The sequence below is a fragment of the Notothenia coriiceps genome, unplaced genomic scaffold (assembly GCF_000735185.1).
Source record: "Notothenia coriiceps isolate Sejong01 unplaced genomic scaffold, NC01 NC01_scaffold00004104, whole genome shotgun sequence".
NCBI classification, from domain to species: domain Eukaryota; kingdom Metazoa; phylum Chordata; class Actinopteri; order Perciformes; family Nototheniidae; genus Notothenia; species Notothenia coriiceps.
This window is the reverse complement of record NW_011336805.1, coordinates 40,194-61,819: the sequence shown is the minus strand read 5'-3', so window position 1 is coordinate 61,819 and position 21,626 is coordinate 40,194. Positions and strand designations below refer to the sequence as shown.

The 21,626-nt window shown below is 39.0% G+C and overlaps 2 protein-coding genes across 3 annotated transcripts; both read right to left on the bottom strand.

Moving 5' to 3' along the window:
• Positions 1 to 1,837: 1,837 nt before the first annotated feature.
• Positions 1,838 to 13,119, bottom strand: LOC104942058 (chondroitin sulfate proteoglycan 4-like). The gene is made up of 4 exons (XM_010767254.1): positions 12,902 to 13,119; positions 8,902 to 9,065; positions 3,042 to 6,614; positions 1,838 to 1,897 (listed from the first exon to the last, which is right to left on the bottom strand). Exons 1-4 carry the CDS (start codon positions 13,026 to 13,028, stop codon positions 1,838 to 1,840), a joined length of 3,924 nt encoding a protein of 1,307 aa, XP_010765556.1. The 5' UTR covers positions 13,029 to 13,119.
• Positions 13,120 to 15,599: 2,480 nt separating this feature from the next.
• Positions 15,600 to 21,114, bottom strand: LOC104942055 (probable isoprenylcysteine alpha-carbonyl methylesterase ICME). 2 transcript variants are annotated; one of them, XM_010767250.1, is made up of 9 exons: positions 20,966 to 21,114; positions 19,465 to 19,488; positions 19,224 to 19,373; positions 19,009 to 19,129; positions 18,648 to 18,860; positions 18,368 to 18,451; positions 17,148 to 17,289; positions 16,876 to 17,038; positions 15,600 to 16,394 (listed from the first exon to the last, which is right to left on the bottom strand). In XM_010767250.1, coding segments are annotated over exons 2-9 (1,110 nt in total). In that variant the 5' UTR covers positions 19,467 to 19,488; positions 20,966 to 21,114; the 3' UTR covers positions 15,600 to 16,159. The 2 variants fall into 2 exon arrangements, with proteins under 2 accessions (XP_010765552.1, XP_010765553.1); XM_010767251.1 differs by lacking the exon at positions 19,465 to 19,488.
• Between the last annotated feature and the right edge of the window lie 512 nt (positions 21,115 to 21,626).

The window sequence follows — 21,626 nt, the reverse complement described above, 5'->3', positions numbered from 1 at the left end:
CTACGTACGTACGTACGTACGTACGTACTACGTACTACGTACTACTACTACTACACACTACTACACACACACACACACACACACACACACACACACACACACACACACACACACACACACACACACACACACACACACACACACACACACACACACACACACACACAAACAACGGGTGACACATTGGTGTTGTCAGCTCAGCAGGGTGTAGGCTGGCCCAGAGAAATACCACAGAGATACCAGGCAGAGCGAGGGACGCCTCAGTGATGGAGTCTGTGCAACTGACCTTTCCTCTGCAGGATAGTAGCGTGCATTTTTGTTTCACTGCACCTGTTTTCAATAATTAATATAGCATGTACTGTAGAATAATTTCATTTTTCACACAATTCTGCAGTACTAGTATTTGTTTTCTAATTCACAATCCTGCACACCACATCATTCAGCAACTTGTTTAATCCCCATTATAGATTTCCTCTTCTTGCCCTTATCTTGCACACACACACATTCACAGCTCTATTTTTTTTAAATGTTATTAGAAGTTATATAAAGGCTAATTTAGCTATTAAACTGAGACACACATGAGATGGAGGATGTCAAATAAGACAGCCATTCCATGCTGTAGAAACACTTCATCACAAATAAAGGTTTTGCATTCCAAACCTTAATTAAAGTAAAGTAATTGAAATATTAAAAGATTAAAGATTAAAAGTAGATGTGCATTCAAATTAAAGTTTCATTTGAATGTTGAAGCTGGTAAAGGTGGCACTAATTTCAGCTCCACAATGCAATACATGGGTTGCTTAAACATGCATGTAAACAACTAATATGAGAAGGTTTAGGGATCATATTTGGATGATGTTGTTGTTGTTGTTGTTTATCTTTCTAGTGTTTGTCATTTGATCCTCTTGTATTGCTATAGTTTTTTAAGTACTGTTTCTTCTACATTCTGTTGTTTAAAAAAGCAAACTCATTAAGCCTATTTTTCTTTCTTGCAGTATCTGATATACTTTTTACCCCTTCGCTTTAGTTTTCTTAATCGAATAAAAACATTACATAATGTATAGGAAGTTGAACAGTTCGAACGTTCATGTGAAATCTCTAATATAAAAATGGATTGCAAATCAACCTTGCTCAAGGTGAGCAGTTCACATGTCACACACACAGCGCTGGCTGGCTGTATCCCTGCTGGGTCTCTTACTGGGGAGGTTGGCACTCACATGACTTAGAAGGACGTTTAGATGACATTTTGTTAGTTAAACTTGTTCATACTAATTCCTGCTAAAGATTTGTAGTAATTGAACGATTGAAGTGCATGAGACAATAACTGTATATGATGTTGTAATGAATGTAAATGTAATAGCTGTAGTGCACATGCAGTAGTGGCATTATGAAGAGTTTGTGCCAACTGTCAGTAGGAGAAAGCGACGACATGCCAGTGGAAAATATGCTTTACCCACAAACCTACTCTCTTCCTCAACATGGCAATGAGGTCTTAATTGTGGCAACATGCCAAGTGAGGGCAGATGGTTGTCATAATAATAATGAACATTAACCCTGTCATATCAGATGTTTGTCATTAATTCCCATGATTTAGACATCTTGTGCCTCACTGCAGTAAATAAAGAGCCAATTATATTTGATTCAATATAATTATAATGCAAACTTTATTTTCATATTCATGACAATTGAAAGCCAACCCCACATTCATTCTCATTTTGGAACGAGCTTTGTCCACTTTGCCTTTCATTTGGCTACATTTNGCGGGGGCGCAGGTTAGGGGCCGGCGGAGCCGGAGGGGCGCGCTGATCAGGGGCCCAATCCCTGACCGAAGTCATCTTCACGACCTCGAGTGAGGGTCCGTCGGCAAGGCTCCAATTCTGCCGGCTCTTGCCCGCGCCTGTCAGGAGGAGCCAAGAGGTGGCGAGGGTCAAAATAAAACACAACAGATATCTAATCACGAGAACGACGCAGACCCCGACCGATTACCGATTACTACCGTCTACGCCCTCCTAATTAATTATTACCGCCGAAGTGTCTTGCAAAAACCCCTCACACTGCCCCGCCACTAGGCGGGTCCGGTGCGGGGGGGGGGGGGCGGGGGGGGGGGGGGGGGGCGGCGGCGCCCGATAGCGTTGTGTCCTCCTTTACAAAGAGGGTGCTTCTCAGGCCGACGAGAGGATCGTCCTGACTTTTCCCCAGTCTTTTTCCAAGGAGATCTTGATTAATCATCGACCTGACAAAACCACCCACTTCCGCCGCTTGATTCCTACGCACTCCCGCCTCCTCGGAACCCTTTTCTGAAGCACACATTCTGCCGCGGGTCACTCACTCCACACCTGAGTCCCTTCCAAAATGCAAACATTCAATTCAAAAAATTTCCCCACTAAAACAACGCCACCCCGAGTATCTTGGACCACACAACTTTCTATCTCACTCCCCTCTCTTCACTGTCCTACTCACTCCGCTCATCTACCGAAAACCTCTCGTGGGTTACAAAAGTAAATATTAAAAGCCGACATAAGATTTTTATTTGTGGTACATATTGTTTGGAAGAACACCGACAAAAACCACACAGGATTCAATTTGGTCCCAAACGCACAGGTACTAGCTCCTCACTTTGTTTCTCTTTTGCTATAAGGGATTATATGTTATTTTCCTCGTCCTCATGACGAGAACCCGAAAGTCCGAACGATAGTTCTGCGTATCTCCTGTCTTTCGCCTCGCTCAGCCCCCCAGAGTTTACTCGGTTCCACATCGTAAATCTCCTCCGTGAAGTTGTTTGCTGCCTGCCAGTAAACCCAAAGCAGAAGAAGTGACGTCAGCGGCTTCATTTGCCTAATCCACCCCCAGGAACTCATTTCCGGTGTGAACGCGATTTGTACTTAGTTCATGAGAACTAAAGAGTTCTCAGGAACCTTTGTGGGAAAAGTACTTGGTGTGAACGCGCCTATTGGTATTAGCTTTATAAATTTGCTACATATTAATGTACCACATTATAAATTGATGATCAAAAGTCTCTTTATCTTTAATGGAACACTCACCTCTAATTTGGCTTCGCTAATCTTCACTGGTTTCCCCTCTTCCACCAGTAGGATGTTGTGATGCAGCACAATGGGTGGCCTTTGATGACTTTCTAGGTACACTTTCACATTGATCCTCACTGCGAGTTCAAGACCTTTTGCCTTCACTGTTAAGTTGAAATACTCTGCAACATGTTTGCTGTCATTGTGCCGATAGGACATTATCCCATTCTTGAAGTCAGACAGTGAGAATAACTCCACTTCTGTTTCATTGCGATAAAGTCCTCCATACTTGGGGGCCTCATCCAACTTGAAGACGACCTCCTGGTCATCTCTGATATCCAAATTTGAAACAATACTAAAATTACTGGTGGAAAAGGTTACCGACTGGCCCTTCTGAACCATTAGGCCAGTATTGTTGCCAACTTTCAAGAAAGCGTCCTGTGCACTGAGGTCTAAAAGACTCGATACAAAGTGTTTTCCATCGGAGACAAAGAGCACAAATCTGCCCATGTTTACACCTTTGTGAATAAACAACACTCGTTTGTCTTCCAAATCCTTCTGTCGGAACTGGAACAGCCGGTGAGAGGTTTCATTAACAAGCACTAGATCTCCCATCGGGATTCCACGTCGAGTGTAAATCAATTGGCCATCATCAAAGTCAGAGTCTGCATCATGATAACGCAAATCATCTATAGTGAGTAACTTCTGTCCATTCTTTACTACTAGGAAAACTTTATCAATAACACGTACCGGCTTTTGGTCATTAACTAGCTGAATTGATATGTTAAACAATCCTTCTTTGGAACCAAATTCATCTTCTGTGATTGACGATTTAAATTCTTGGCTGGTGGAGGCTATAAAAGTGAAATCATCTTGAGTTGATTCACTGTCATCATGGATGTACATTATCCGTTCCTCCAATATATCCTGATTACTGAAGGTTAAGATGTTGTCGTAGCTAGCATTGGAATTTGATCGAGTAATACGGGATAGCTTCCCATGTTTTGGGCTGCTTATTACTGTGTAGAACATATCCTTTGTACTCAAAGTCTCTGCAAACAGAGCATCTTTTCTAATAAGTTTGCTTTCTCCCTCGATAAGTGAGAGTCCATCATTTCTCATAAACACGCTGTTGACATCAGCTTTAATAGTAAACCGAAAGTCATAGTTTTGTGACTCAACATGTTTGGAAACCAGCTGAAACTTGAACCTGTCACTTGTGTCTTCATAAGGCCTGTCAACCAGCTCGTAATGTACTTTTTGATCAGTTACATCTCCTTGGCTAAAGGTTGAGTTCTTGGTCAAGATAGTGGTGTCGAGCAGGAGCTTCCCTTTCTTCGGTGTGGTGAGAATCCGAAAATAGAGGTCATCCTCTGAGAGTACCACACCTTCCGCAGTGGCAAAAAGATTGTCTGAGTCCAGTGTCACTTTTCTAACTTTATCCATATCCATTATAACATTCCTCACCAGGTGGTACTTCACCCACTTCACCGTGATTGGAAAAAGTATTTCAGTGGTTGCCCTTGCAGCAACATGAACTTTGTTCTTAAAGTAATCGGTCACGTTGGACGTCTGGACTTCTTGAAAAGTGCTAACATACCTTAGTCGCCCTTTTTCAAGAAGTCTTTGAGAAAATGAGTCAGTATGCCTCCATTCACCGCTTGAGTGAAGCCTCTGGAGTTCTCCATACTGAGGGGGTTCAATTATATCATATCGGATGTCAACTATTTGTTTTATAGCATTTGTTTGCACAGCCAGCTGTTTTAAACCAAGTATAGCTGACTCTCCTTGAATGATTTCAAGGCCTGTGTTGTTGGCAATCTTATACTCCAGTGCTACAGCCATGACCCTTAAAACCACAGTATTGCTAACTTTTTCCCCATCGCTAACTCTAAGGACTATTCTTGAGTTTCGAACTCCTGTGTGAACAAAGAACACCTTCTCTGCCTCCAAGTCTAGATATGAGAATGAGGGCACTGACTTGCCTGGGTTGTTTTCAATCTCCAAATATCCTGCATCAACATTCAGGTTTCCAAGCACAGAAAAGACAAGGTTGGTGTAGTTGCTGTCAATGTCTGTGGCCCTCAGAACATCAGTGGTGAGGCGTTTCTTTGAGTTCTCCAACAGCACAAAGAGATTACCTTCAGGGAGACTCAATTCAGGTGCATCGTTGGTAGGTGTCATAGTAATATTGTAACGGTACAATTGGTTGCCCTTCAGATAATCAGGAACTTGCTTTCTACTACTTGAATAAATTGAAAACATGAAGAAATCACCTGGTTCCTCGGAGCCTCCATGGATATACATCACTCTTCCATGCCAAAGGTCCAACATACTAAAGGTGTTCTTCTCTTGGTCCTGGTCGACATCAAGCCTTATCTGACCCCGAATTGGTTGCTCCCGAATTTGGAACACAATCTGAGACTGTCGAATGCCAAGCTTCTTGAAGTCTAAGAGCACCTTGATGTGTTTGGCCTCGAGGGATGCTCGACCACCTTCAGGGACCACAAGGTTTTTGAACTGCACAAAGTTTGAGCCATACTTTCTGTCCAAGCCCTTTGCAAGGGTGGAAGTTTGAAGCGATGGTCTTGGGGTTACCAAGTGAAAAAGAGATCCTGCAGCACTTGTTGGACTCACAGTGGTTGATGGTTCATGTTCTGTCTCTGGCTCACAACCAACTGAGATATCCTTGGTGACTACAGCATTGGAAAGACCTGTTTTCACTCTGTTGACTTCAATGTTCTTCAGACATCCTTTAAAGGAACCTCCTCTGACACGCTTACCAGACACAGAGACAAGCCCCACCTTTCTGGCCTCTGATCTGGTGCCGTCATCAATACCTCCAACGAAAAGAGAACCTTTAAACTGAAGCCTCTTTGACTGGGAGCTAATGCTGCTTTTCACCATCTCTCCATCAACAGTAAGCTCGAGGCTTTCGGATCTGAAATGCAACTTCAAAGTATGCCATTTCCTGTCATAAATTGATGTAAGTGATCGAAGCTCGGTTTTGGTTCCACCTTTCCCAACAATGGCCACTGGCAAACCTTCCTGAATCTCCACAGCCAGGAAGTCTCCCTCTCTGGCTGAACTGTACAGGATAATTCCCTCTTTGGCTGAAGTGTGCACGACACACTCAAAAACTGCTTCCTGCTGGGTGTTCCAGGTTGGAAGAGAGATGTAAGCCCTGGAGCTGAAGAAACTGATAGGGTCCTCCTCTGTGGCAAAGAATTGGGGACTACAGCCTAAAGAAACCTCATGGACATTCTTGAATCCGGTATATGGCCTCAGTGATGACAACAAGTCATGTTTATTGAAGACCACCTCGTCCATGCAGCCTCGGAAGCCAATCTGGTCTCTGGGTAGGTACATTTTGTCCAGGCCTCCTGAGCCTCCGACAAACAGCCCATCCGAAATGTCGAGATTATGATTGGAGGCTGGAATCTTAAAACCAGTTTGAGAGTTCTTGTCCACAGTCAGGGTTACGTTGTTCTGCACATGGCGAACCTCCACGGAGTGCCAGGCCAGGTCGTTGAGCTGGGTGCCTTTCTCTGACTCTAACTGTAGCTCCCCTGATCCGAGGTCAAGCTTCAACTAAGAGAAGAACAAAAAAAAAAGGATTTTTAATTAATTACATCGTGTCAAAAGGTAAATTCACATACTAATCTAAAGAATAATCCATTTATCATTTTAGAATACCCATTCATTGCTATAATCCTTGCAACATGCATTTACGAATGGCATTGTTGACTAGTTGGTCCACATCGATTTAATCATTATTAGATTAATTGCTTTGGTTACCCCTTAACTTTTCTTCAAAGGTCCTCTTGATGTTAACAATTAAGGTTTTGAGCAAAATGTCCAGAGAACGTTTGGATGGATTGAAGTTAAACTCGGTCGACATTCAAAACTACTTCAGTTGAATTGCTAATACTTTAATGATGCTTTAAATATTCAGCATTATTATGATGACATACATTTCAACATCACTGTAATTTACAGTTTGCTACTGTGAAGTATGATTATAAAAATACATGTATGTTAAAAATAATATTGATATCATTAGATATAACCTATGACTTATAATAATTAAATATGAACTGTAGACACTGTGACACCTGGAAAAGGAGACACCGGTTGTTATTTCAGTGAGCGTTGTCTGTGATTTAAAACAGGAAGAGAGCTATTATTTATTTTCCTTCAGCTATGTCCGCTGAGCATCATGTCACCATCTCCAACTAATGCTGCATTGAGATGACATGCTTGTCAAGACATGCTGGCTGTTGGATCCTGCTATTCAGGCAAGGGTTTTCCAGGGAGAGGCGCTCAAGTCTGATTCACATGGAATGAGACCCCAAGCCTGAGGATAACTTGTGCGATTGAACGTAAAATGATTTGGTGACCTGTGCTAGTTTAAGGAACAGAGAAGAGCAGTTCACTCCTCGTGCTCACTGAAGTACAACACTGCAACACAGTTGTCAGTGTGATTTATTGCCGGTAGCAAAACTCTAACAGAAATAGATGTTCTCAAGTTTGATGCACAAAGCTAGAATTCATATCTCAGGAAAGACTGAGTTTCCCATGTATGTGTTTGCATATTAAAAAGGTTTTCTTCAGTATGTTTATCTATTCTTTATGTTGATTTGCAGAGCAGCTTACTGGATGCTTTAGAAACAGTCTCCAGGTGACAAATGTATTTCACTGATAAATCCCCCAAACAGGGTTTGTCTTGTAGGCTAAAAATAGTTCACCCGACTTGGCAAACGTGTATTAAATGTCATGTTTATTTATTTGGATAAAGCGCAAGATTCAATTTTTTTTGTAATACTGACACACAGTTTCGCTTGAATTTAACAAGCTTATTAATCTATGAAATAATTGCCTTGAGAAATAGTGAGAAACATATAATACAATTAAATAATAATACAATTATTATCATTTCAGTGGCATCTCTTTTGAGTGAATAAAAAGCACTAAGCAGACTAATTTATGTCTGTACATAAGAACAGTATTTGAGCAGGTGACAATGTTAATAACAAAAGGACTGGACCAAAAAAACACACCTCTTCAGACTGGCTTTTAATGTGTGAATTATGTTGTGCTTCTGTTTTAATATTTTTTTATTTTATTCCCTTTTTATCACCACTGTCTTTGAGCACCTGAAAAAGCGCTTAGAAATGGAATGCATTATTATTATTATTATATTATTATTATTAAGTAAAGAATGGCCTCTTTACACTAATATTGTTTATAATGTTGTATAAAGAGCAATAGAAATAAAACCAGACAAAACATGACATTTAAATGTGTCTCTTTGGGCTTTATGACATTTTTCCAAAAATTGTTGACATTTCATGGACTAATTCATTCATAAAAATGTATCATTGTCAAAATAATAATTAGTTGCAGGCAGCCATATATAACATTGTGTTAGTTATTTATAGCACCAGAAAGCAACCATGTGCATAAATACAGAAGTAAATTATTCAATTGTTGGGAGGCAAATGTGTGTTGCACTGGGATCAAGTCATAAATCATATGGCTGACATAAAAAGTACAATAGCATAATGATCACACACAGATGTGCTGCTTTCATAATCTCCTAGTTTTCACTGTGACAAGTGACTGGTATGGAGCTAACATTCAGCTCGCACTATGCAGGCTTGTCTTCTTGTGTTACTTTGTGGAGTGACTGACACTGTCAACTGTGACGGAGCCATAGCTTACGGTCTTCAGTGTGTGTCTTTCTCGACGCGTGCATGTGGTCAAGCACAGATGTCAGTGTGTATTGTATTCCTTTACATATATGCGTGTGTGCATGTGGGTGCTCATGTATGCATGAACACATATGCTCATGTGCTCAGGCCATGGATGTACCCACCTGCAGGCGACCAGCATGGAGCTCTAGTAGAAAGTAGTCGTTCTGGCCGGCGGCGAGAAACAGCAGGCCGTTGGTACTGGAGGTTCGAAAGCGAATGCGAAGCGTGTTATGGTCGGACGACTCTGTTGCCTTGAGCTGTACAAAGCCGTCACCGTAGAAGGAAGCTGTAGAAAGAGACATCAGAGAGGGGTATAGAGGGGTATTTCAAAAACAAACAGAGACAAGAGGGAGAACATATGTATCCAAATGTGGTGTTCACTCTCTTTTGCAGCCTGTTAAATCAAGGCTATACACTCCGAGTAAGAAAGAGAACTGCATCAGTGAGTACAGTAGCAAGCTGAGGAAGTCAAGCATAGTGGTCCTAATAAAGGCAACATGTGACATTTAGATGTAAAAGTCAGCTAATTATCATTCTGGTTGTTCTTTAACACTGGAGCAGAGCCTGTTTACATGGAAAACACACACAACACAGGGCTTCATAACGCACACTCACACGCACAAATTATACCTCACCAGATTTAAAAGGATGCTTGTTAGATCCTCTGCTGAGCTGAGCCTTCCTGGTGGGCCTGCTTTGTTTATACCATGATGACTTACATGCATTCAAGTCCAACAAATGTGCAATTATGAAGCACTTACATGTAGAATAATCACCACCTTAAGGATGGAACAAAACTCCAGCCTGTGCATTGAGAGAAAATTGCAGGTTTCTGTCTGAAAGTTTGTATTTTTTAGAGAAAGTCCACAAAGTGTCCGAAAACGTAGGAATCACATAACTGAATTTTAAGAGTATTATTTTGACTTTAACGCCACAACAGGAGAAAACAAACTGAGGCAAAGGATGTGGAGGTGAGCTTGGAGGGAGTCGGACATGTTTGGGCCTGCCCTGCCCTGACAGGAACCTTCAACCTGAACATGAAAGGCTCTGACGTTTCCACATTGTCCGTGGCCTCATGTTCCAGAAACAACGTGGCGGACGGTCCCAGCTGTTTCTTCTACCTCACCTCCCAGCCATCTCACATCACCCTGTAATCTGGCCTAACACACTCTGAAGCTTTCTCATCCAAGCCTTCATGCCCAGGCACCACCAGTTCAGTTTTTTAATGAGCTCCAGAGCTCCCACGCATATTCAAAAGGCTAACAAACATCTTCGCCCGTGTGAACAAACATGTCTATTGCACGTTTGATTGGTCTGTGAATCATGACCCAGGGCAGGACTGTAGTGCTGCTAATGTGCCAGAGTGACTCACACCAAAGGCTATATAGAGTTAATGTGAGTTAATGCATTGTCGTTATTCCTGAAAAGAGTCAATGCACTAATGGGTTCTTTGCAAATCCAATCCGTATTATTAACTGTGCAGTACAAATTAACTCAATTAAAGCAGTTAAGCATGAACATTTGCCCTTTAGCCACATTGATACACAGTCAGCCATCAACAGGGGCTGGTTGCAGAGGGATGAAAAACAAAATCAAAGTAACATGTTACTTCAAATACTTTTACTATCAAATATTTTTAATTAACAGCAAAGAAAAATACACCTAATAAGCAAAGAAAAGAGAATAAATGCTTAAGCCCAACATACATGTTACACTTCATCCCCTGGGTTTTCTCTTAGTAATTGCCTGAATTCAATTCAGTCTTTGTGCATCACCCATATTTACAAAATATATTTCTGTTTTGGTGTATTTAAGATACCTTTCTTACCCATCTTTGTAATCTGCTTTTCTTTTCTAGACAGAAAAACAGTCAGTTTTAACATTGAAGAGACAATTCCATATCTTATCTGGGCAAATTAAGATTATTTATAACATCATTTTACATGCAAATATCAAGTTTTCTTATTCAACATGTTATTTCATCTCTTCAAGTCTATCTTTTCTCTGAATAGATTTAGCTTGACTTGGTTGGTTAATTAATTATCAAAAATAGAAATGTTCTATTAATTGACTAATACATTAATCAACTGGCAGTTGTCAGGCCTTTAACCCTTTAACGTTATTATAAAAAAACTAAAAACATGTGCCTGTATTTTCATCAAAAGTCAATCATGTATTTAACCCATTTAAATATATTTGTAGTCAGACAGCTTTCTTCCATTTTAAGAAGCTAGCCTCTTTTCCAGTGAAATTCACAAAAAAATAACACGTTTAGTACCAATTCAAATATAGAGTATGTAAGACCTCGGCAGAGAAATCAAATAAAGGCCACACAAGCTTGAAAATGTTTCCTCTAAAGATCTTAAGACCAATGTATTTGCATCAATAGATATTTATTTATAGATACAAAAATAGCAGTTTTCCGTGATTTTTGTTTAATTTTAATAAACAGCCCTTAACTGACCAGTCTAATGTATTGTGCCTTTAGCAACTGTTAAATACAGCTGGAAATAAACAAATTGATTTTCCAAAGGCACACAGCATCACTCTTCACTCTGACCCCAAGTCAGACGCACGGAATTTGTTGTCATTTCTCCTTTAAACGTCATGTTCATTCGTCTGACTGGATCTTTGTACTTAACAGGGAGGAAGCATTTTCGAAAAACTGCAATGACATTTTTCCCTTAAATTCACAAGGATGGACATGCATGCTCAATTGTATTTTGGTGTCATCTCTGTGATGTTAAAGTCACATGATTGAACGTCATGTTTGGTTAAAACAAAACCCACGGTTTACTGGATTCTTTGAAAGCTGTATACAAATGGAAGACACATTTTAAATGTGGCCTAAATGACATAGTCAAAGGCTATGGATATGTAATATGGATATTACTCGAGAACAATACCCACGCACTCATGAACATAGCTGTGTACACCTGACTGTGGTTGTTCTGTAATCTGCATGTCTGCAGGGGCGGTTTCTGTGGGTCAAGGACATTTTTTGGTGAGATTTCACAAACCTTTTTTTCAACAACAAAGCCAGTGACCTTTTAGTGAACACCCGCTTGCAGTTAATTTGAGGGGGGAGACCAGTGCTTGACACTGCCTGTGTGCTTAGTTTATACAACAGATCAGAGATGCAACTTGACTGAAGTGCCTCTCTGTTTTTTAGTTGACTGTCATCATGCCACTCAGTTGATGATGCATGGTCAAAGCATGTGACGTGGCTGTTTTCAGCAAAGGCTAGTTTCATAATACTAAGGGTATACACATATTCTGAAATCCATTGAAGTAAAACAAATGGCTACACTGTAGTTATTTTTCAATGAAGGATATGGTGAGAATGAGTCACAATGAAATAATTCCTGATCACCCCCAGGGGCCGAGCCTGGATGAACATTGAATTTAGATGACACAAGCATGGAATCACATCAACCAGAGGCTAATGAATACCCTCATAGATGTAAACAATGTACATCTGAAGCTGTGACTCATTTAAAACATATTTTTCCCTTAAGATCTCTCAAAGCAGCTGTCCATTGTTTTATTTATTTATTTAATTGTGCCATTATTGCCACAGTCCTATTGTTCTACAGGCATCACAGTCCCATTTCTGCTGCCTACTATAATAACTCGTTTGGATGAACATTGCAGCCAAACATCAACCACCCATACCCCATTCACAATGTATTCACTTCTGTTGAGGTTAACATTAATAAGGACCTGTGAACCACTACAGCAACTCAAAATCACGTACAGAAAACATTTAACAATCCTGTGTAAGGTGACACTACAGCCTACTTTTAGATGCATGCTCATGATGATACAGAAATAGTGCTGCAGCCTACTCATGAAGGAAATCCCATCCATCCAAACGAAGTAGGAGCTGTTTTTTTCAATTCGTTATGACAATTGAAGATGGTAGTTATCACCTTGAAAATCTTAAGTCGCTTTCAGGGTGAAACAATTTCCTCTGTAAACTACAAACACCTGGAAGAAATTCGTCTTTGGTAACTAATAGCATTTTATGGCGTCAGTATTAACAATTCGGAATCAAAAGAGCCACCATTTTAGTTTATCTTTCATTTGTTTTCATTGAAAAAAAAGTCGAAAAGTTGTTACCTCCCGACGCCAGCTCGAGCAGGAGCGAACACCAAAGCAGACCGCGGAGCCACAACTTCTTCTGGGTGTTTTTCACAACAGAGTCCATCTTTCTTCTCCCGGTGGAAACACGACTGTTACCGGACATGTACGGTTACATATTTACAGGCCTGTTTTTCACTGGATCACGCTTCAGTACCTTTAAACACAATAGTTGTGCGTGTTGAATCTGTGCAGCAGCAGACCCTGCACTGAACTAACTGACACCGACGTAGGTCCTCGCTAAACTCCGCCTCATGTGTGTGTGTGTGTGTGTGTGTGTGTGTGTGTGTGTGTGTGTGTGTGTGTGTGCGTGCGTGCGTGCGTGTGCGTGTGTGTGTGCGTGTGTGTTTGTGTGTGTATGCCTGTGTGCGTGTGTGTGCTTGTTTTCAAAGAAGGCATGTTAATCAGTTTTCAAAATAAAACCCACAAGAAGAAGGGGGAAAATGCTGCAGGCCATTTTAAACAAGCAACAAACACACTGTGCGAATGAAAATGTGTTAATAGACATTTCAAAGTATTTTTAATTAACCTGATTTATGATACTTGTTATTAAATAAATAAATCAAGTAACGCTATAAGGATCTGCAGGTAGGCTAAAAGGCACTTTAAAAAGGGCCCTTCATTATTTTTACTTAAGATGCAAATTCAGGGGGTTTGCTATATTCTAAGTTTATAAATAGATAAATAAGTAAATTACTTTAGGCTTTGTTAAAATGTTTTAATTGGAGCCAATCCACCTCTATATAAAGGTGTTTAAATTGAATATCTGTTTAGTCTACAGGCTTATTTGGGAGTAAAACAATCCTTTGAATGGAATTTAGGCTTAACCCCTAAATTGTGTTTATGGATAATGCTTTTTGTTAACTGTCATCATGTTTCCCCAAATAGTCTGAGCTCCATCATTTGCTATTGACCGGCACCTTTTAAGGTTCTCATACATTTTGGCTGAGTCACTTTACAAGTTGGGAAAATTGAAGTGCTTTTACACTTTCTCATAAAGGAAGAACCAAACATGTCAGTCTGGTTGACTGGTTCCAACTGTTCTCATAAGCTCTGACTGTTTATTTTTGTAACAGACTGATCCTAGTCCAGTTAGTTAGTCTCATTCAAGACGGATAAATTAAACAATCCAGATGGGATTCAAACCCACAACAACCATCAGACTTTAGAGCTGTTTCATTACCAGCTCAGCTTGCAGGACTCAGGTGGACAGTCTCACAAAGAGAAGAATTAGACTTCAACAGTGTGTATCAGGTTCAGCCAGAAGTCTGTAGATGTTGTTCCTTTGTAGATTGATGACGTTTCTGCAGCACCAACCTGAGGTATGTTACTGTGTGTGCAACAAATGTACCGTAGGCCTATGCTGGGTTTTATTTGACTTCTCTAACCAATTTAAACCAAAAAAATCAAACATTGTTGTCTCAAAAGACGGTTGTTGAGGGTTAATATACATTTCAACCTGAAAATGTCCAGCATCGATCAACTAACTCTTATAGAAACATGTTTTTCCTATTTCTAGTAATACATAGCTGCATTGATATAAATCAGGTCAAATTAAATGGAATCTATTGAAAAATCCAAGACTGGAAAACTGAAAAACTGCAGATTCTTTCACAAAGATATTCATATAAAAATATTAAAACACATATTAAAAGCAACATAAATGTTTAAATATATATATAATCATTAACTATATGAACCAGTGAAATTCCCTGGGGCTAGGGGATAAATAAAGTTGATATTAGTCCAAGTCATATTTGTCCGGTATCTAGTATGGAGTTGGTATCAATGGTTCACTTAACATGGAAGCTATTAAGAATGACAATTTTTAACAAAAAAAAACATGATTGTTCAACAAAATATTAATTTAAAATAGTATGGTAACTACAATCCAATAAAAAGTGTGTCCTACTCATTCGATGTACTGTATATACAATGCTGCATTGGTCTGGACTCACTGGGTCCTGTGAAAATTAAGAAACACTTCTGATTTTTTTGTTAAAGATTCCTATAATATAGGAAAAACAATTGTGTTCTACTAGTCCAGTGTAGTAATACAAATTGGTGTTTATTTTAGTCACTGAGTCACATGACCTGGAAGAGGTTTCTTTAAAAAGTGCAGATTTTTTACAAGGATATTCATAAAAAATCGATTAAGTGTTAATATAAATAGTTGTGTCTTTGATGTCAAGCGTTTGATCTATTACATACATTAATGATTTTGCACCCCTAAACAGTTCTTTTTAATATAGGCATCATACACATTAAAATCTCTTAAAAACATTTATGAATGTTGTAATTTCTAATGTATGCTCAGTTCATCCAGCGGCCATAGCCATCCATTTATGTTGTTAACATATCATTTAATGCCAATGTTTAGACTGCATGTATTTAAATGTGTTCATGTTGTGCACTTTCTTTAAATTGCCTGCTCAATATTTTATTGTAAATATATATTTATTTTTTAACCAAATTATTACCATAACCTTTATGTTTATTAGTTATATGCACAACATACTTTAAATATGAAACCTATATTATAAACATTTGATCAAATAAAAAAACTCACACTGTACTTCCATAAATATAGCAATTGTCTAATTTGCAATGTACATACCATCCTGTATTAAACTTTTGCAATCAAGTTTTGTAATTAATAATGACAATAGGCAAAACATCCTTAGTAACTTAATGAGGGTTTAATGGGTCTGAAATCAATAAATAGTTATTCAAGAAAATATATTACATCAAGTTAAAAAAGATTTAATGTAACAGAAAACATGCGAGGTAATGAATAAAATGTTCAAGGTAATGTTGCATTGTCACTCGGAATGAGTTGGCCTCTAAGCAGAGGTATAGACTGTAACTGTACTTAGTGTAATAGTATGTATTATCATGCTTTAATGTGTTTTACATTATACTGTTATTGCTTCATGATTGATTTCATGTCATAATTCACTTTCCTGCAATCTGGTTAATATCTCTTAAAGACAATATCATAAAGATGTTTTCAGAATGCAGGCCACTAAGAATGTAGTTAAAAATCATCCGATGCAACTCCTGGATTTAATAAATTGCAATCTGATCATTGTTATGGAATCACAATCCAGTTTAAATCAAGGCCAAATAGGATTATTTTGAGGTATAAGAGCAGATACTGTAAACAAAGTAAGTGTATGGCACAATCATTAAAATGTTAGTGATGAATGGCTGTTTTTGTAACGATCTGAAGGGTCGTCAGCACGTTCCCAAAAGTTTTCTGAACTCCTGTTTGATGCAGCTGTAGATGGGATGGTAGAAGCGCCTGTCGGACACCATGAGGTCCGTCACGATCTCAGTGTGGTCGATTTTAGGCAGCAGGTAGAGGGACACCTTTATGGACAGCGAGGTGAGGAGATCACAGAACTTTGTGGAAGATTCAACCGGAACGATGATGTCACTGGTCCCGTGGAGCAAAGCAAATGGAGGCACTCTGGCAGTAAGTAAAACAAGAGGAGATTGTGGTTGGGAAATGTTGTATTAAAATGAATAACACATGCAATACATTTAAAGAGCATTTTCATTTTTCAACTCAGTGGACATTTCTAAATGACAGCTAAAGACACGTCTTTTTAGATTAGCTTTTTATTAGCAACCCCCCACTTTAAATGTTCTTTTAGTCTTTATTATGTACCTAGCTTTATATTGTTTTATTTATTTTATAGGTCTTAATCTTTTTATTTGTAATTCTGTTGTACCTATATTTATTTTTATTATCATACATTTCACCTCCTTGTGTTTCTTAACCTGTTCAAATGTAATATTTTGCTGCATGTACCTTTTAAAGTTCTTAACAAATAATCTGAGGGGAATTTCTTGTTGTCGGTTTTTAATTTGTGATGTGTCATTTTGTAAAGCACTATATAAATAAAGCTTTATTATTATTATTATTATTATTATTATTTTTGTCTCACCTGTTTAGCTTGTCCTGGCTCAACATCTTCAGAGTGTGTGTCGGTGAGTAGTACGGGAAGTTCTCCACTCCATTCATGGATTTGTGCATGGTGGAGACATATTCCACTCCTCTCTTCTGCTCGTGCTCGTAATGATCCATGATATTGTACACGCCGCTCAGACCTGTCAGGGTAATACGACAGATTAACTAAAAAGATATACATACATAAAGTTCAGTTAACTTTAGCATAAAATATGGTTTCAACTGATTGATGCACGCGATAAACCTTACAAATCACTCCTCTTATGGCCAGTGTTAGGTCCCTCTGCTTGCTGGCCTCTATGAAAAGCTCCTCTCTTGCATCAATGAGAAACAGTGAGGTCAGTGTGCATAAATGTGCACCCGCTGAATGGCCAATTAATACTATGTTGTCCTATGAAAGAGAGAAAAACAAGACAATCATGGCATATTATTTACCGTGAAGACCGTGTGAATGTGCACTCTTCCAAAAAACATTGTCATCTTAATTATGTTTCTTTTAATGCCATACATATTTTTATTAAATTAGAAACAAATAAGAAGTTTTGGATCTTTGCTACTAAAACTGAAGAGTTTATTATGATACAAGTTTAAACTCATTCAATTGCTAGCGGTCTCTCATTAGGCGCATTCACACCAAGTACTTTTCCCACAAAGGTTCCTGAGAACTCTTTAGTTCTCATGAACTAAGTACAGATCGCGTTCACACCGGAAATGAGTTCCTGGGGTTGGATTAGGCAAATGAAGCCGCTGACGTCACTTCTTTTTCTTCTGCTTTGGGTTTACTGGCAGGCCGCAAACAACTTCACGACGGCGTATACTGCCGCCCAAAATCCCCGGCCGGAAGTCCCCGAAGTTTGGGACTGGCTTCAGTAGAAGCTGCTGGGACTCCCAGCAGCTTCTACTGAAGCCTTCCGAGTAAACGGCCAGAACGCCGACACCTGCTCATCTCCACCGCTCCCATGTTTTATTTTGTGTTGCTATAAGTTAGTCTCTCTGCGTTTCTGCGCTGGGCTAATGCTAATGCTAATAATGCAATGCGAGGATAATAAAATGGCGGCTTCACAAACGTTTTCGGGAGTTTGATGGGGCGTGGTTTGCATTCCGCCCAGCCAATCAGACACAGGAACCTTTTTCTCCCACGAAAGTCCCTGCTCTCTAGCAGGGACTGAAAAGGGGGTAAAAAGGTTCTCTAGAACTAATTTAGTTCCTAGGAGTTTTTGGTGTGAACGCAACTAAATCGTAGTTCTCAGGAACCTTTGTGGGAAAAGTACTTGGTGTGAACGCGCCTATTTGCCTTCCATTTTTTCTTCTGTGGATTTTATAAATTTGACTTTTGCATTTGAGCAACCTCAAGGTTTTATATGATTTAACCGATCCTATTAAAAATGTTCCTTCTTATAATAAATGGTCATTCTCATCTGAAAGTTTTCTCATATTTCTAAAGAATATTTAGAGACAGTATTTCTTACTTTGTCAAAGTTGAACTGGGGTCCACTCTCTTGGGCCCAAATCAAGCAGTCAGCAATATCTTGGACCATGCCTAAAACGTTCCCCTGGCGATCAGATGAAAACAGTTCAGATACTTCAGAAACATTCATAATGTTGTTACTTTTCTGCCGGTTGAGTTACTGAGGTACAATTCTTACTTATACTTCTCAGAGTTAGACAGAAGTTTTCTTCATATTCAAGGCAATAACACACTATATTTGAGGTATACATCCAATAAAACTACTTTTCTAAAGCTCCTACCTTTGGATAGGTGCAGTAGTCAGGACATATGACAGTTGCACCCAGTTCTTCAGCCATCTGCCGGGCAAGCAAACAGTAAATGGATCGATCTCCAGAGCCCCACGCACCTCCGAAGATGTAAACCACCAGCGGTGCAGGCCCTTCTTCAGACCTGTCCACATTGGGAGGGTGGTACAAGTCCAGCTTGTTGCTTCTGCGACCAAATGTGATGCCCTTTGTGTCCAGACAGAAAACACTGTGAGCTTTGACACTTTGATATATGTTGAGTGAACAAGGGAATGCTGATACAAACATAATGGTATGATAATCCAACTTTAGATGTTTACTAAATTGTCTACTTTCTAACTTATCGTCAACACACCTTTTCATAATGCTTACGGTTTTCGTCATTCTGGTACCATGACTTCCACCGAAAGTAAAGCCTCCCATACTGCAGATATTTGAGGGTTTCCAGCACAGCTCTGGTCAAACAGTATATTCTCCTGGTGAAGAAGCCAAACATGAAAAAGGGTATTAAGGACTGACTCTTAAGTGAAACACAGGAACAGATCTGCAGTATTTATATATACAAGTTACCTTGGTTTGAGAGCTTCTATGTACTTCTGATACCCCGGCTTGTTGGGCCAGCCATAAAGCCACTGAGCAGCGAGGGAGATGGAGTACGGGAGGCCCACCAACAGGACACCCACCGACATCGGAAGCGACATGTGATTTTTTAACCCGGACCTTCATAAGTAAAAGATATATTAAAATGACACTCTTTCAAAAGAAGTATCACTCAATTTTCTTGCAAATGCTGTATTTGAGTAGCTCTTACATGTTGTTGTTCAATATTTGTCACCTACAAAAAAAGAGAGAAACTTCTCACAATAAATTGTCATCAACAAACACACAAAATAGTGTGAAAGTATTGACTTTCCTTAATTAATTAGTACAAATTAAAATAATTCTTTATAGATATAGTAGTATTCAATGTATTACATGTCTGATATATGTAATATAATGTAATGTAAAGCGCTTTGAGCACTTGGAAAAGTGCTTAAATAAATACCATGAATTATTATTATTATTATTATCATAGATAAGGTATATGTTGAAAATCCTCCTGCCAGCTTTTTCTGAGAAAGTCGTTAATAAGTGTATTGATAGCTTTGTTTATGCTTACCATGCTAAAGTCACATTTGATTTGATGGAACCTAAGTGTTTTGCTCTTTCTGATTTCCATTTTTGTGTTTATATTCTAGCCTTAAAATCATCATCTTTAACTGTGACGGTCAAGTCTTGTGAAAGAAATAAATGGTTAAATGTCTCTCGTCTCTGGACCTCATACTTTGACTGGTATGCCAAGGCAAAAGCACTTTAGGCAACTCTCCAACCAAACTAAATACATTCTAGTTGTTACAGTATAAGCCAATAATACATAGCTGTTCTCAGATTTCAGGTTGGTGGGGTATGTTAATGTGTGTTTAGCTTGTAGGTTCATCAAGTAAAAGCTTCAATAGATGGGTTGACCTTTTGACCTTTTAGAAAAGCTGGATGCTTTTGGACCAACATAGATGTATTACCATTTTCAATTGCAAATGAATCTTTGTATTGCTGCTATCTTATTACAACGTAAGACACCTGTCATTAGCATTGTTACTGACTTGGAAACTCTTTTAGCAGCTTTAAGGATGGCTTATTAGAAACTAAATCGAGATACTGGTTACCATTCATTAAAAACCATATAATACACATTTTCCCAACTTGGCAACCCAATTGTTGTTTGTGTTAATAGCTTAACAGGTTATCTAAAGAGCATTATATAGTGGTGTATACATCACGACTCGTCATAATATAATGTAAAAAACCTTGACTTGGAAAGTGGTACCCAGTTTTCTTAATTTGTGTACATGGGCGCCCTGTAGTGGGCATTTATAAGATAACCTACTGCTTTTTAAAAGCTTCATCAATGCTGCTTCGACTCGGTTAAAAGAAATAACATACAAATACAATGATCCTTAATCAAGCATGCTAACGCTACAATCACAAATGATATTAGCTAGCCAGCTAAGAAGTACAGTAAGGGTACAGTGGTGGAAAATAAAACACATGTTGCGTTCACTTGCTTTGCACTATTTCGGTGTAAAGCTAAGTTAGCTCTTTAATTTGACAGCGTACAAAACAAATCACAGGAATGCTATTGTTAAATTAGCTTAACTATCCGGTTAGTTTTGGAAAAAGGTTAAGATTATATGTTTTTATAGCTTTACTTATTATTTCCTTCGTTAAACAAGGGAAAGGTCAGGAAAACACACCGGAAGCAAGTGTAAACCTACCACAATCACATGTAGCGCCTTGTGCCGCAGCCCATGTCTCGGGTGTATGTGGTTAGGTATTAAATATCGTAACTCGGATGAAGCGTTGAAATAGATGATAACCTCAGTGGACCCCACTGTCCTCCAAAAACTGGTGTCGGCCTCATACAAAGATGAATACGGCACAAAAAAAAGATTCTAATCCTCACTAGCTTCCGTTTTGGCAATGAGAACTACAAAGCTTCCGGTGTTGGTCAGATGAGTCTCTCTACTAACATATATATATTTGTTCATAGACATAGTCAAACATATTTAATTCTTCTTGTTGGTACATGCACACGTGCCAACATTCATATTCAAATGTAGTTTTGTTTTACATTTTTAACGTGGAGGATGTGCTGAATGTCACTGTAGGAACACGCGGATTTCTGTCTTCTGATACTCAACATCTCTGCTCTGATACCCCGGAAATAGTATTAATAACATAAGCCCCTTTTTGTAAATATCAGAAAACCTCTTATAGCTTCAGCCTACATCTAGCTGTAAGTTATTGGTTGTGTGAAGGCCATTATCAATGTTTAAAGGTTCAAATGTAATTCATAACAGATTATTCTAGACTAGAGGAACACTAATGTGTCTAACATGATTTATTAAATTGCAAATGTAGACAATTAAAATGCTC